Genomic DNA, 16,066 nt, shown 5'->3' with positions numbered 1-16,066 from the left:
ATCCTCAAGTACCTACGGAGGACTAAGGACTTGGTTCTTAACCTCGGTGGGAGTGATGACTTGAGAGTTGTAGGGTATAGTGATGCTAGCTTCCAAACTAATAGGGATAATTTCCACTCTCAGTTAGGCTGTGTCTTTACCTTAAACGGAGGAGCAATTTCTTGGAAGAGTTCCAAGCAAGAGACAGTGGCTGATTCAACTTGCGAATCAGAGTATATAGCAGCGAGCGAGGCAGTAAAGGAGGCGATATGGCTGAAGAACTTCATTGGAGATCTAGGACTTGTACCAGCTATTAAGGAGCCAATGGAAATTTTATGTGATAGTGAAAGTGTTGTTGCCTTAGCCAGGGAACCAAGGGATCACGGGAGATCCAGACACATCAACAGAAAATACCAGTTCATCAGACATCAAATAGAAGAAGGACTCCTCATGGCAAAGAGGGTATCATCGGATGAGAATCCAGGACTGACTCGAGTTAAGCATCTCCAGCATGCTCAGAGCATAGGACTGAAGGATGATATTAGATTTAGTAGTTAGATAACCTCAAAATTTGTAAAGTGTAATTGAAATTAGATGAGGAATAAAAGGTGTTTTATTTATGAGTAAAGTGTTGTTATCTCTTGTCGATCGTTTACTATATTTCTTTTGCATGTTTTGACTTCCAGAATAATTATGGTTGGTATATCATATTATTCAAACCTCCATAGTCGTTCATATGTCGGAAGTAGGTATAAATCAAGATTGTCATGATTGGTTGTAGAGGTCTAAGTTGTTGGACATGGCTACAACACTCATGCGTGCTCATAAGTTCTGAGCATTGGACTCAACCCACACTCACTGGAATCACTTCATGGAATTTATCTCGAGTGATCGTGAGACGGTAATATCATATAAGTCTTCAAACCTAGAGATATGATTTGTTACTTATGAGTTGGTTATGCATTGATTGTACGAAAACATATTGGTAACTCGATGTTATAAAACGTGCTTTTGTGTATAATTCAATGAGTAGTAGACCAAACATATGAGTCGAAGTTTATTTGTTCCTTCTTGGATTAGAAGCTGATATCTGGGACCCTCGATGATTGTGTTTTGACCTGTGTATCGGGCCCGTTCAGAACTAAGTTGATGTGTTCAATTAAGTTCTTTGATAAACAAATCGGAAATCGGGAAACAAACTGCTGGACAATAAGAAAGACATTGTTCCATGTATTTGTCCGGCTGATATCTCGAATAGAGGATTATATGATCACTTATCTTAAATGGCGTATCATCATCTTCTCAGTTCCGAGAAACCTTGAAAGAGCTACGATTGCTGATCGGTTCCTGAAGTCATACTTGCAGTTATAGTTATTAGTCTTATCCAAGTGGGAGACTGTTGGATAAGGTGTCTAAGTCCATAACTATTTATGGTATGTACTTGAACCGACCCAACATGGTCCATTTGGGCTGCATGGCACCATGCAATTGGATAGACTAAACGAGAAAAATAACACTTGTGGTTTATTAATATATTATAAGTTCTAATATATTAATAGTATTATTTAATTAGTTTGATCAAGAATTAATTAAGTGATCAAAAGATAACTAATTAAATATATGGGTTGATAATGTAAATCATCCATAACTTGTATAGTGGGCTATGGATTATCAAGTTGGGTTAAACCCATTGGATGCTCCATGGGAGTTACAAACCCATGGGTCATGGAAATGAAGAGTCATGACACATTAGGGTTTACATGGTGTAACCCTAGATGTGTCAAAACTATATAAGGAACCCATTCTCCACCAAAATCGGTTACACAAGAACAAGTAAGGGCTAGGCCGATTTTTCAGGTGTGTGTATTCTCTCAAAATTTTACTCTTTTGCATTTGGTGTTGTGTGAAGCATTTGAGGCATCACACTTGGGGTGCTAGGCTCACAAGGTTTCAAGGATCATAATCAACAACAAGGTAAGTTATTCTATCTTTCATTCAAGTTAAAAATGTTCCCCATGTATGCTAAATAGGAATATAACCTTGGAATTCAAGTTTGCATGATAAATAGACAAACATAGATCCAAGGTTATTAGGGTTGCATGTACACTTAGGAAGTGTTAGAATGCTCAAAACCCATCATAAATTGGACTTTTCACCTTGTTAAGTCGTTAGTGGAGCGCGTGTGGTTAACTGGCACACTAATTTGGGACTGACAGTGTGTAGCAACGGGTAGCTTGATGTTAATCATAGATAAATGGAGCATGTGTGGTTAAGTGGCACATTGATTAGATGATCTGTAACATTAAGTGTACCAAGCTAATTTGCATGGTTATTCACACCTTGTTTGTGATCCTCGGCATCCCAGTCACAAACTTGAAGGGCACAATCGAGATGTAAACATGCCATTGAAAAGTTCAATGAATCTCAAAAGATTTAGGAATTTCAATTCATTTAAAACTTAATAATCAATTTTGTTTTTCATGGTGGAAATTGTTAAATCGTCATTTACCTACCTTCAAATATTTTGCAATTGGATTACGACATCACTCTTCTGAATTGTAGAATATGGTGTTGGGTCCTAGCCTTAATATTTCATTTTGGGTGTTATATTATGGACTTAAATCAACTAAACTTGAAATTCTCCCTGTAGATGTCTAGTTTTGACAACTATGGTCTTCCCGAATCCTTTAGAAAAAGCTTTCCTCGTGAAGATGATGTTCCCCGAAATCATACTTCACTTCCTCCACCTCCTCCAATAATTCTCCCTGACCCACATGCTCAAAGACTTGAAAAGTTCAAGATCACTCAATCCCTATTGGCTAGTAAACACAAAGATGGAAAGTTTATATGTGCTCATTTCTTGGACATGAAGCTGCATATTGACAGCCTAGGAATGTTGGGTGTCATGTTCCCAAGGAAGTTGGCTATTGACTTGGTTCTTCAGTTACTTCCCGAGTCATATAGTGAGTTCATTAAAGACTACTATGTGACATATCACGACATGAACCTTATTGATCTTACCTGTTGTTGAATCAACAATGATCTGGTGCAATGGTCAAGCAAATTTGATTCGAAGATGTACATCCCAAGCTGACATGGAGATCCCATAAATGATTCCTTTTCCTAAAGGAAAGGAATTGGCCATGGTCAAAAGTTTTGATCATAAGAGAAAGGCCAATTCTGAGACTGTTCCATGTGCCATTCCAAATGAGCCTGTGTGTTTCTATTGCTAAGGAAATGGACATTAGAAGCGAAGCTGCCCTGACTACCTGAGAACTTTAATCAAATTGTATGGTTCTACTTCAAGTATGTCTACTATCTAACTCTATTAAGTTCCTATTTGGAGATTCTTAATACATGATGTAATGTAATTACATTTTGATGTTTTGTAGAATCGAAGAAAAGAAAGGAAGCTTAAAGGAAGAGTAAGATGATTCTGATCGTGGAGAGATGGATTTCGATCGCATGGATTGATGATCAGAATTTTGAGTTGTTGCTTTAGAGTTATGATAGATTACTTAGGAATAGATAACAACATAGTTTTCATTTGTATTTTCATTGTAAGGACAAGTTTTCCGTGCTTTTATAAATAAAGAAAAATTTTGAATTTTATCTTATTTTAAATTTCCTTATAATGACATTTGTGAAAATTTGTTGATTATATGTTTCCATTGATAGCAATATTGGAAAATAGATTTGATTCTTTCGTTTGTGATAGTGTCAAAATTTACCAAATAAGTAAATATTCTCATCACCCAAGTTTCAATTATCCAAAAACTTGGGATCGTGCAACTTGTATTGTGTGATGGATGAGAACCTTCGTCTTTGGGAAATTTAGACTGATTCCTTGTTCACATGTATATGTGAGTCAAGTGAAGGACTAGGGGATTGGGTACACTTGGTTGTGCACTGGTCAAGTCCACCACAAATAACAATAAGGCTATTCATCATGATTTACTAAAGTTTAGTAAATATGGTTACACTTACAAGATTAAATGTAATTCTGAATAATTGTAAATGTTTCAATGTATAGCAGAGCAAATAAGAAGAATCAAATTAGGTAGAAAGATCAAAGTTTCTCCAATCTGAAAAGAAGGGAGAGTACTTGAGTATTGCGTTTTATGATCATATTAATGATTATGAAAACCATATCATAATTGATCCTCTAAGGAAATCTTAGTGCATTTGTTTGGCTAAGAAGAGGAATCGTGAATTGTAGAAATGTAGAAATCAAATAGATGAATCATACTTCATTCCAAAATCAAGTCTTAGCGTTGCACTCTAAGATTGTGCCTTGAGTGACATAATCTTAAGAAAGGTTTATAACACTTCTCAAATGTAGAGTAAAATGTTACTTACTCTTGTACATTTGAAATTGGTAAGTTGTGATGTTTTGGATAAAACAAAGATCAACTAAGACCGATTGTCAGAAGTGTTTGTCTTGATAAGAAACTGCACTAACTCTTGAATATTTGTTTGTCAATGAATGTTCTTGACAAAGAGAAACTAATATGTCAAGAGGTCAGTGGGATCCTTAAAGATCATGAAAGGTTTCAAGAACTAATGAAGAATAAACATGTTATTAATCACTAGCATACGACTTGAGGTCTGTAACCTATCGTGTTAACATATTCTTGTTTCTATGCCTATTCCAGTTAAAGTTAACTATGCATGTCAGTTCTTAGAGTTCTCAATTGGTTGCATAACAACTTGGAAGCAGTGGTAGGCCCTCGTGCTGTCGAGTCACAAGAAATTAAGATTGAACAAGTTCAGTCCGTATGAGTTTGGATTTGTCACTAACCTTGTCTTGTGGTCATGGTTTTGACAAATTCACATGGATAGCAACACATACACCATAAAATATAAGTGTCATAAAGTTTCTCTCCAAATCATGAAAATGATTGTGAGGAAACATTTTCACTATGTAGGTTTTAAGGAGATAGAAATTATGATATTTGCATTCTCAAATTCGATTATGATTACAGCATCCCTCTTCATAGCTCAAATTATGAGAAATGGAAAAAGGTCTAAACATTTTAGAATTATTGTTGTAAGTTCTAAAAAAAATTTAGACACACATGTGAGTTATATAAGGAAAGGTGTATGAGTTTGAGAAGCCTAGATAAAGTCTTATCGAATCATCTCATGAACTTTCGTAAGAAAGTCAACAAGTATTGACTTCTAGAAGTCCAACATATTTCTGGGTAACGCTAGTGGGAGCATATGTGTTATGCTCATAAGAATGTAATTATTATGCTATTGGGAGCACAATTACTATGTTAAGTGTTGCGAGTTAGCAATGTTAATTATAGAAAACAAAGTTTCAATTTGAAAAGTTGCAGCGTTTGAAAAGTTGTTTTGTTATAATTAAAGGAGATGATTTCATACTTTATTTCAAATCTAAAAGCTTAGATTGAGATTTTTTTATCAAATTTAGTCAAGAACATATATGGATGTTATGTTGAAATCGTTCAACATAAGGAAATTCTATATGTGGAAATATTGTAGCAAGAGACTGGTAAAGTATCACTTCTTTATGTGAGACATTATGAATCATATCTCATATGATTCGAGTATAGGATCGATTGCATATGCTATAATATATAAGTGGTCCATTTTTCCAAATGCCTAGGGCATTAAGAGGGAAAAGGACTACATATGACTAAAATCATTAAGCGGTTATCGAGGACAATTTGAGGTTTACCAAAGATTGATTGCTCATGGATAGTTGGAAGTATAGTGTAAATTTTGGAAGGACACTATTGACATATTCTGAAAAGAGGCAACTCTTGTTCAGAAGTGATAGTCAAAATGGGAATATGTAAATGTTTCCATAGGTGGAATTTATTCATTAAATCTGTGTAAAATTAGAAAGCTTAATGCAAGAAGGATGTTCAAAGGAATGTACTTTGAATGTGAGAATTCGTTTCCATGGAATTGCTCTCCATTGGAATACTTTGTAATATATGTTGCCAAGTCCCTGTGACTTTTTTGCATAGTCATTACAAGAGGATCATTGCATATAAGTTTAGAATCTAACAGATTACAGTAAATGGCAAGAATTTGGTATTCTTACATTTACGGTAAGGATTTGGAATTGTGAAATGAGTTTCATTGAAGATGTTTTCCATTGATCTATTTCACAAAGAAAGGATCATAGACAAACATAGTGTGCATGCTTGGAGCATCGCATAAATATTGTTTTAATTCAAGTATTAAGTTGATTAATCGAAACATTATACAATGAATAATGTGTAATCAATATGGTGATTAGATAAAAGGTGTGTTATTTATATTCATAAGTTTTGAGACCATATTGGATTCAATTATTCTTGTTTACTTTGCATGTTTTGACTTCCCGAATAACTAGGTTATTCAAACTATCCATAGTCAATCATACTTTGGAAGTAGGTATTGAAGCTAGACTGTCATGAATGGGTTTGTAGATTGTCTAAAGGCATTTAGACATAGCACAAGTTTGTTGCAGTGTTCATGAGTACTTCTGGAATAAGATTCGAATATTGGATTAAAACCACACTCATATGAATCACTTCATGCATTTTATCACGAGTGATTGGGAGATGATAATATCTTATATCCTTGAAACCAATACATGTGAGTTGTAGTTTACAAGTCGGTTGCACATTGACATATGTAAATGCACCAGTAACTTGGTGTTATAAAACATATTGTTGTGTGTGATTTGATGAGTAAGTACAAGCAAGCATTTGAGTTGAATTTTATCCATTCCTTTTTCCCTTAGAGGGATAAAAGAGATATATGTGGACCCCTCGATGATTTAGTGATGACAAACCTAAGTGCTTGGCCAATCATGGACTGATTTGATTTGTTCAATTAGTCGGTCGTCATAAATCGGAAATCGGGAAACAACACATGAACAGAGAGAATGATTATAATTCATGTCTCAGTTCATACGATATCTATAATGGAGGAATATATGATCCCTTATCTAACAGACACGCCAATGACTAGGTTAGAGTTCATCAGCGGGTTTTAAGAGCTACAATTGCTAGTCGGGATTTTAGAGTTGTACTTGCAATAATAGTTATTAGACTTATCCAAGTGGGAGACTGTTGGATTAGGTGTCTAAGCCCATAACTATAATTGGTATGTACTTGACCCGAGAGAACATCGTCCATTTCGGGTTGCATATAACCAGGACAATTTGATAGGATGGATACTTGAGTAAGAGGTTACTTATGATTTATTAATATATTATAAGTTCTAATATATTGATATGAAATCATATTATTTAATTAGTATTGATCAAGAATTAATTTGGATTAATTATGTGATCAAAAGAGACTAATTAAATATATGGGGATTGATTTGGTAAATCAGTTATTCTTATAGTGTGGTCCAATTGTTATTTAGGATAGGCTAAACCAATATGGTAGTCCATGGATAGTCCATGGAGGTTTAACCCATGGAGCCTAAGTAATATGAAAGGTCATGGGCATTAGGGTTTGCATGGATGTAACCCTAGACTTTGACACACTATAAAAGGACTCCCTTAGCACCCAAAATCAACCACTAGAGTTCTTGGAGTTCATTAGAGCCGATTTTAGAGCTAGCAACATCTCTCTCAAGTTCTCTTTTATCCTAGGTGTGTTGTGAACCGTTTGAGGCATCACACTTGGGGTGCTAAGTTCTTAAAGGCCAAGTACAACAAGTTCTACAACTACATAAAGAGGTAAACTCCTAACTAGTATTCAATATTTTTTTATGTAAATTGTATGCTAGTTGTAGGCTTAATGCTTTTGAAACAATATTACATGTATAATTCGAGAAAATATAGATCCAAAGAATTTAGGGTTGTATGTGCACCATAGGATGTTATAGTATTGTAAAACCCAACATAAACAAGGAGGAGATCACTCTAAGAAAGCTTTAAGGCCTGCTAAGGACTGTTGAGAGTAGTCTAAAAGGCAAAACTATTGCATCTACTCCTACTACTATTGCCTCTGTCTTGGCTATGGGGCATGGAAAAGGAAAGAAGAGGAAGGATCCTTCTAAGAGCCACAAGGGAAAGTCTCACGATGGTACCTCTTCTAATGGAACCAAATTTGGTCCTGCTACTCCCTCTTCCAACCCGAAGGATGCAGAGTGCTTCTACTGCCACGCGAAAGGGCATTTGAAATGAAGCTGCCCGAAGTACCTGCAGGACATCAAGGATGGGAAGATAAATCCCACCTTAGCAGGTATTGATACTATGCATTCTAATAACTCATCACATGCTATATCTTAGGTCTTGGATACAGGATGTGGTTTTCACATTTGTTCTGATTTGCAGGGTCTAAGAAGAAGTAGGGATGTGGAGCATCGAAAGATAAACTTAATCATGGGAAATAGGAAAGCATCGCCTTTCACCAAGATTGGAGTTTACTCTTTAGTGATTAGTTTGAATAATTGTTGCTATTCATCAGAATGACACGAAACATTATTTCTTTTCATGGTTCGTAGAAACTGTTGGGTTTTGGTATACTACAACATCCTATGGTGTACATACAACCCTAAATACCTTGGATCTATGTTTTCACTAATTATACATGCAAATGGTTTCCAAGGTATTAATCTTACAACTAGCATGCATTTAACATAAAAATATAATATACTAGTTAGCATGACATACCTTTTGATGGAGCTTGAATTCTTGGTGTATTTGGCCTTAAAGAGCTTAGCCCCAATAGTGTGGAAGCCTCAAATGGAATCACAACACACCATGGACAAAGGATGAAATTGAGAGAGAATTCCATGCACACAAAAAGACACCAAGAACTCTAAAAAGATACAAAATGGCGTTTTTGGGCAATGAAGTATCTATTTATATGTGGGATTTCTAGGGTTATGGATATAACACAAATCCATACCCATGGGTTTTATGATCAATGGTTCATGTGGCCCAACTCTTTATGTATCCATACATAAACTTGGTCCAACATGGATCATAAGACCAACACATATAAATATAACTAATTATCTAATTAGTCCCCATAGATTTAATTAGTCTCTTTCGACCACTAAATTAATTCCAAATTAATTCTTGATCAATACTAATTAAAACATATGATTTCATATTAATATACTATTACTTATAATATATTAATAAACCAGAAATAACCTTCTCTCAAAAGTCCATCCTAACAAATTGTCCTGATGATATGCAACCCAAATGGACCATGCTACTCTCGGTTCGAATACATACCAATAATAGTTATGGGCTTAGACACCTAATCCAGCAGTCTCCCACTTGGATAAGTCTAAAACTATCATTGAAGTATGACTCCAAGATCCCGACTAGCAATCGTAGCTCTTAAAGCCGCTGTCAAACTCTGAACAAATCAAATGACATGTCCATTAGATAAGGGATCATATATTCCTCCATTCTAGATATCATATGCACTGAGACATGGATTATAATCATTTACTCTGTCCATTTGTTGTTTCCCGATTTTCGATTTATTACGACTGACTAATTGAACAAATCAAATCAGTCCAGGCCCGTCCGAGCACTTACGTTTGTCATCACCAAATCATCGAGGGGCCCACAGATATCGCTTTTATCCCGAAGGTAAAAGGAATGGATAAACTTCGACTCATATGGCTTGTTCTACTACTTGTTGAATCATACACAAAGGCACGTTTTATAACATCGAGTTACCAATGCGTTTTCGTGCAATCAATGTATAACCAACTCATAGTAACAACTCATATCTCTAGGTTTGAAAAATATAAGATATTATCGTCTCATGATCACTCGTGATAAAATCCATGAAGTGATTCCAATGAGCGCGGGTTGAATCCAATACTCATAACTTATGAGCACTCATGAGTGTTGTAGCCCTTTGTCCAACATTTTAGACCTCTACAAGCCAACCCATGACAGTCTTAATTCATATCTACTTCCAACATATGACCAACTGTGGATGGTTTGAATAACTTAGTCATCCAGAACAATGACCTAGTTTATTCTGGAAGTCAAAACATGCAAAATGAAACACAAGAATAATTGAATTGAATATGGTATCAAAACCTTTGAACATAAATAAAACACCTTTTATTTATCACCATATGATTACAAATTATTTATTGTATACTGTTTTAGCTATCAACTTTATTCTTGAATTTAAAACAATAGTTGTCCCATGCTCCAAGCATGTACACTATGTTTTCTAAACACTAGTCATGCCATACACCAAGTATGCATACTATGTTTGTCTATGATTTTTACTTTGTGAAATAGATCAATTGAATATAACTCCAATGATCCTTTTTTCATAGTCCCAAATCCTTACTGCAAATGCAAGAATTCCAAATTCATGTCATTTACTGAAATCTATTAGATTCTAAACTTATATGCATTGATCCTCTTGTAATGATTATGCACAAAGTCAAAAAGACTTGACAATAAACATTACAGAGCATTCCAAAGGAGATCAACTCATTGGAAACATCCTTCTTGCATTAAGTTTCCTAATCTTACACATATTGAATAATTGCTAACTTTGAAACACTTCCATATTCCATTTTGACTATCACTTCTGAACAAGAGTTGCCACCTCACAGATTATGTCAATATGGTCCTTCCATAATTATCACTATACTTCCAACTGTCCTTGAGCAACCAATCTTTGGTAAACCTTAGATTTTTCTCGACAATTGTTTAATCCTTTTAGTCATATCCAATTTTAGACCTTTTTCCTTCTTAATGCCCCAGGCATTTGGAAAATTTTAGAAAGGATGAATATAGCACATGCAATTGATCATATATCCGAAGCATATGGGACACGATTCATGATGTCTCACATAAAGACTAAATCAGTCTTTTGCTATAATATTTCCATTTTAATTTTCCAAGTTATACTAATTCAGATTACGAAAAGGGATGTCCTAATCATAATCGAATTATAGAACGCAAATAATGTTGAGTCATTCCAACATAACATTCATATATATACTTGACTAAATACGATTAAAACCTTAATCTAAGCTTTTAGATTTGAGATGAAGTATAATTTACTCTCCCTTAATTATAGCAAACAAGCCAAACATGTTTTCATTAAATTGCCATGTCTTGTCGTGGTCATCAACCCACCACGTCGTCGCATATGGTTTTCTCCAAAAACATAACTTTGACCCATTTAAGTCTCTAGCCGGTCCGTTCCGAAAAAAGAGTGTTACACGATTAAGTTCATAAAATGAAGAATAAAGTTATACCTTCACTTCGGTGGATAATCTAGCAATGTGATGTTTAAACTAGATAAAATATGCTTCATTAAACCCTAAATCTCGTGTTTGTAAATAGTTTCAAGGCTCTTTTGATGTTTTATGACATACTCACATGACAAATACCAAATAATCTAGTACTTCTATCGTACAACCTATTGTACGTTATGGTAATTTAGTCTAAATATGGCATTGTACTTCCATTTGTACTTCATTCAATGCACATCATATCATTTCATAATGTTCCCATTCTCTTATCCAAGACATTCCATTACTTGATATTTAAAGACATCATGCTATGTTCTTTTTTCTGCATTCTCAGTTTGTACATCTTATTTGATTGCATTTACTTTGTTCTTTATGACTTGTACCTTATACTTGGCTAATTGTCTATTTCTTCCAACTCATATAAAACATCTTATTTGATTGCATTTACTTTGTTCTTTATGACTTGTACCTTATACTTGGCTAATTGTCTATTTCTTCCAACTCATATAAAAGTTAAGTGGCTAATTGTCTATTTCTTTCCAACTCATATAAAAGGCTTCATCCTTTTTGTTACGGGATAATGACGTGAAAGGGTAACGAACTTTCGACTTTTGTCACATTTAGTCACTAAACTTTTTTTCGTTATCTATTTGCCATTGAACTATTGAAATTGTTCACATTTTACCCTTATGACCGGCTGTTACCGGTCATAAGGGTAAAATGTGAACGGTTTCAGTAGTTTGGTGGCAAATAGATAACGAAAAAAAGTTTAGTGACTAAATATGAACAAAATCGAAAGTTTGTTTCCCTCTAAAAAGTTCAATGACTAAATGTGAACAAACTTCCTCTTGTATTATGTTTTAGCAAATTATTATTTTTGTTAAATTGTAGCAACATTTGTTGATGAAGAAATCTATGAAATAAAAAAAAAAACAAAAACAAAAACAAAACAAAACAAACAAAACAAAACAAAATCCTGAAAATATATTTAAAAAAACAAACAAAAAACCAAAACCGAAATAAAAAACCAATGGTTTGATATTTTCCAAAATAAAAAATCAAAATTTCCAATATGATTTTGGTTTTACAAAAAGATGAACCATTCTCATTGATGTGAATTATGACCATTGGTTTGGCATGCGGAATTTGTGACATCCCATGAATATATGGTTACAACATCGTCTGAACTCGTAATTCATAGTAAGGAGTTAGAGTATCATCGCATGAATACGTAGTTACAACATCGCCTGAACTCGTAATTCATCACCTACAGGTTATGGGTCTGCTGGTGTTTCCACTGGATTGTCTAGAATAGTCCATGGTTGCCATCTATACTCTAGTAGATGACTACATCACCACATTGCCGGTTAAGGTTATGGTATCTCCTTTCATCCTACATCACATATTCATCATCGTCTATTTACCTAATTATCATCACCTATCTCTCATCATTTTATTTCATCACACACCAACTATTTCATCTACCCATGTTTCATCCGCAACATATTTGTAGATATAAAATAAATATACCGTTTTAATCTTTTAAAACATGTATAAAATCATTCATCCAGAATAGACAGCAAGTATTCAAATAATATGCACACATAGCACGTAATTTATATAAAATACTTCATATCTATGTAAGATGAAAGTAACTATATATACCATAAAAATCCCATAAATGGTTCCTAACTTCGAACCCCAAGGTTTACTCTACTAAAGCTTCATATTCTTGGCTCTCTGGACCTAGAAGGGTCCAGATCTATCACACCAAAAAGCTCAATATAGCTCTTCCTCTCACTCTACACACTCAAGCTCGCTAGGGTTCTCACTTATGGGAAAAGTAGTCGCAATTGAAGGCCATAAGTGCCTTTAAATATGGCTTGGACCCAAAGATTTAGGGTTTCTGCCAACAGCGCGGACTCGGTGAGTCGCCTCACCTACTCGTCGAGTCCATTCATTAATCCGAGTCATCAGTCGCGACCTTACTCGACGAGTTGAGGCGTCAACTCGTCGAGTCGCTCTTCTTAACACAAAAGAAAATTACTTAAATTATGATACCTGAAAATCCGGATGTTACATTTTGTTTTTTTATTTCATAGATTTCTTCATCAACAAATGTTGCTACAATTAAACAAAAATAAATAATTTGCTAAAACATAATACAATAGGAAGTTTGTTCACATTTAATCATTGAACTTTTTAGAGGGAAACGAACTTTCGATTTTGTTCACATTTAGTCACTAAACTTTTTTTCGTTATCTATTTGCCACTAAACTATTGAAACTGTTCACATTTTACCCTTATGACCGGTAACAGCCGATCATAAGGGTAAAATGTGGACAGTTTCAATAGTTCAATGGCAAATAGATAACGAAAAAAAGTTTAGTGACTAAATGTGAACAAAATTAAAAGTTCGTTACCCTTTCAAGTCATTATCCTTTTGTTACTTAAATAGATATACAAGTCTTCCAAACACATTTTAATTCATATAGTAACATGTTAATATAATAACACATTAGACATAACATTTACTGTATTTAATATCAATACTTCTTTTCCTCCCAACTCCTCCAACTAAAATGATGAATAATGTGAATTGTTTTATATGTATGGATAAAATAATCATTTAATCTTGTCCAAAAGATTTATTCATTCCAAAATATAAGCAAGCATTATGAATACATCAATCACATCATTACTCATCAGCCACTTTATCCATATAGTACAGAATCTATCCAAACATAATCTTACATTTAATCTCTAAAATCTATAAATACCCATGTGCATCAATTTAACATTGGTGAAGTTTGGGATATTCGTTCATCTTCTAGAAGATCATATGGATCAATATATTGTGGTAGCTGGATTTGTTTTGTGGTGCCATCATGAACAAATTTTGGTCCAAAATACTGCAACAAAGAAAACATATATCAAAGATGATCATCACTTAAAAGGAAAAGATCAATGAATCATATTCATAAATGAAACAAAGAATTCATGATAGCATCATGAATAATAGAGAGTGATTACAAGGTAAATAGCAGTGAATGATCCAATGGTTAAAAGGATCAATGGCCAAAATGCTAAGAAGAATGTTCCTCCAAGACTTAGCAAGACTTTAGCTCGTGGAATCAAACCCTGTACACAATGCAAAAAGATGACAGAATTTGTCATAGATCCTTCAAATCGGCTTAAATACATAATATGAATGTTAACGAAGTAGAAAAGTATTAACCTCAAGGCCCTCACTGTTCAATGCCATGGATTGCTCCCTTTGATTGAAAAGGCTTTTATCAAGATCTGTTGACACAGTTTTTCTGGTTGAAAAGCTTCCATCTTCTTCGTTATACCTAATCTCATCATTAATGGAAGCAGTCCAGCTTTCATCGAGCAATGAAGTGGGAGTGATCCCTCGTCGTTTCAGTTCCTTCATAAACAAAGACTCCGGAGGTTCTTCACCTGACATTATAAATTTCAATCTATTAATGATTCGTTATCTGAGATTCGTTCGACGCCCAATTTGGAATTGCTTTCAATTTCTTCAAATTAATGATTATCAGCGTATCCTTAGCAATTAAACTAAAGATAAACTCTTAAATCGCAGCAATTCTAATGCTGATTTTGCAAAATCGAAGAGAAATTGGATATCTAATTAAGAGATAAAAAAACAACACGAAAGTGATCATGCATGAATTAGAAAGTACCATTTGTTTTAGTATTATCATCAGCATCTTGAATTCTGCAAGAAATCCTAAACCTTCTGTTCATCACTAACTTTGGACTGAACTTAACGATTCTTATATTGCCGGTGGAACCACGTCGTTCATTCCGTCGGAAACACGATTGGGAAGCTAAAAACGGATATAAATCAGCTTTGAACATCTTAAGAGAAGCCATTGTTAATGTTCTTCACGGTTTTCTGATATAATTTGGGGATCTTAATCGAATTTTGGATAGAAAGTGAGAGAGAAATATGAAGCAGCCTGCAACCTGCGAGTATCTGTTATATCTGGAGTAGAAAGGGATGTTGATTGCTATTGTGCGCTGAATTTATGTGGTGGATTGGTGGAGCTTCGTGGCTACAAAAACCACCTGTACAAATTGAACGAAACGTGCTTCTTCAATAAATTCGAAAGATAATAATATATTTTTATTGAGTTGCTATTATTTTTATTTTATTCTGTTATATTTATTTTTCTTATTAAAGATTGTAATTTAAAAAAAAAAAAAAAAATAGTTGTATAAATATCATGCAAATACAAAATAAATTTACTATTATAAGTGATAGATCTTTAAAATATAGTATTGTTTTAATATGGAAAAAGTTTAAAATATAATATTAGGAGTGGATAAACATTTAGATTATGATATTGATAATGATATACTTCATCTTCCAAAATCATGTCCAAAATGAAAAGACTTATTTAATATAAGATAACATCACATGAATAGTTTTTGGATTTAATCATTAAAAATATATCTTGTTAATATTAAAATTATATATTATTTTTTTTTTTTAAATAATGGATCCTGATGTTTATTAAGATGACATCAATTTTCGGATTTAAACATTAAAAAACAAATTATAGTTTGATTGATTCGCATTGGATTTTTAATTTAGTTTGAACTTTTTTTATCTATGTTTCGAAAATCAATATCGATTTGGATTCACCCGTTCGGATTGGATTGAACCTATCCATTCAAATGAACACTCCATAGGCTTGTGGACATGCAAAAATATGAAGTATGTGCATGCGGTAAATAATGGTAAAGAAGTCCTTAAGTAACAATACGATCCAGTTTTGTGTATATAGATACTTGGAATGTATGCTTAGATATGAGTATTATG

General features: G+C 33.9%; 1 protein-coding gene across 1 annotated transcript; it reads right to left on the bottom strand.

The window, feature by feature from the left end:
* Positions 1-13,842: 13,842 nt before the first annotated feature.
* LOC145003865 (uncharacterized) lies at positions 13,843-15,285 on the bottom strand. Its single transcript, XM_078962769.1, has 4 exons — positions 14,922-15,285; positions 14,453-14,676; positions 14,248-14,355; positions 13,843-14,126 (listed from the first exon to the last, which is right to left on the bottom strand). The coding sequence occupies exons 1-4, from the start codon at positions 15,112-15,114 to the stop codon at positions 14,004-14,006; spliced, it is 648 nt and encodes a 215-aa protein (XP_078818895.1). The 5' UTR covers positions 15,115-15,285; the 3' UTR covers positions 13,843-14,003.
* Positions 15,286-16,066: the final 781 nt, after the last annotated feature.

This window comes from Lactuca saligna, chromosome 7 (genome assembly GCF_052625555.1).
Source record: "Lactuca saligna cultivar CGN05327 chromosome 7, ASM5262555v1, whole genome shotgun sequence".
NCBI lineage: Eukaryota > Viridiplantae > Streptophyta > Magnoliopsida > Asterales > Asteraceae > Lactuca > Lactuca saligna.
The sequence above is the reverse complement of the archived record's forward strand: the minus strand, read 5'-3'. Positions and strand labels throughout refer to the sequence as shown.

Coding starts and splice junctions, on each gene's coding strand:
- LOC145003865 (XM_078962769.1), bottom strand. CDS start 15,114: ATGGCTTCTCTTAAGATGTTCAAAGCTGATTTATATCCGTTTTTAGCT. Junction 14,677..14,921: donor TGATAATACTAAAACAAATG/GTACTTTCTAAT, acceptor TTATAATGTCAG/GTGAAGAACCTCCGGAGTCT. Junction 14,356..14,452: donor TGAACAGTGAGGGCCTTGAG/GTTAATACTTTT, acceptor CATTGTGTACAG/GGTTTGATTCCACGAGCTAA.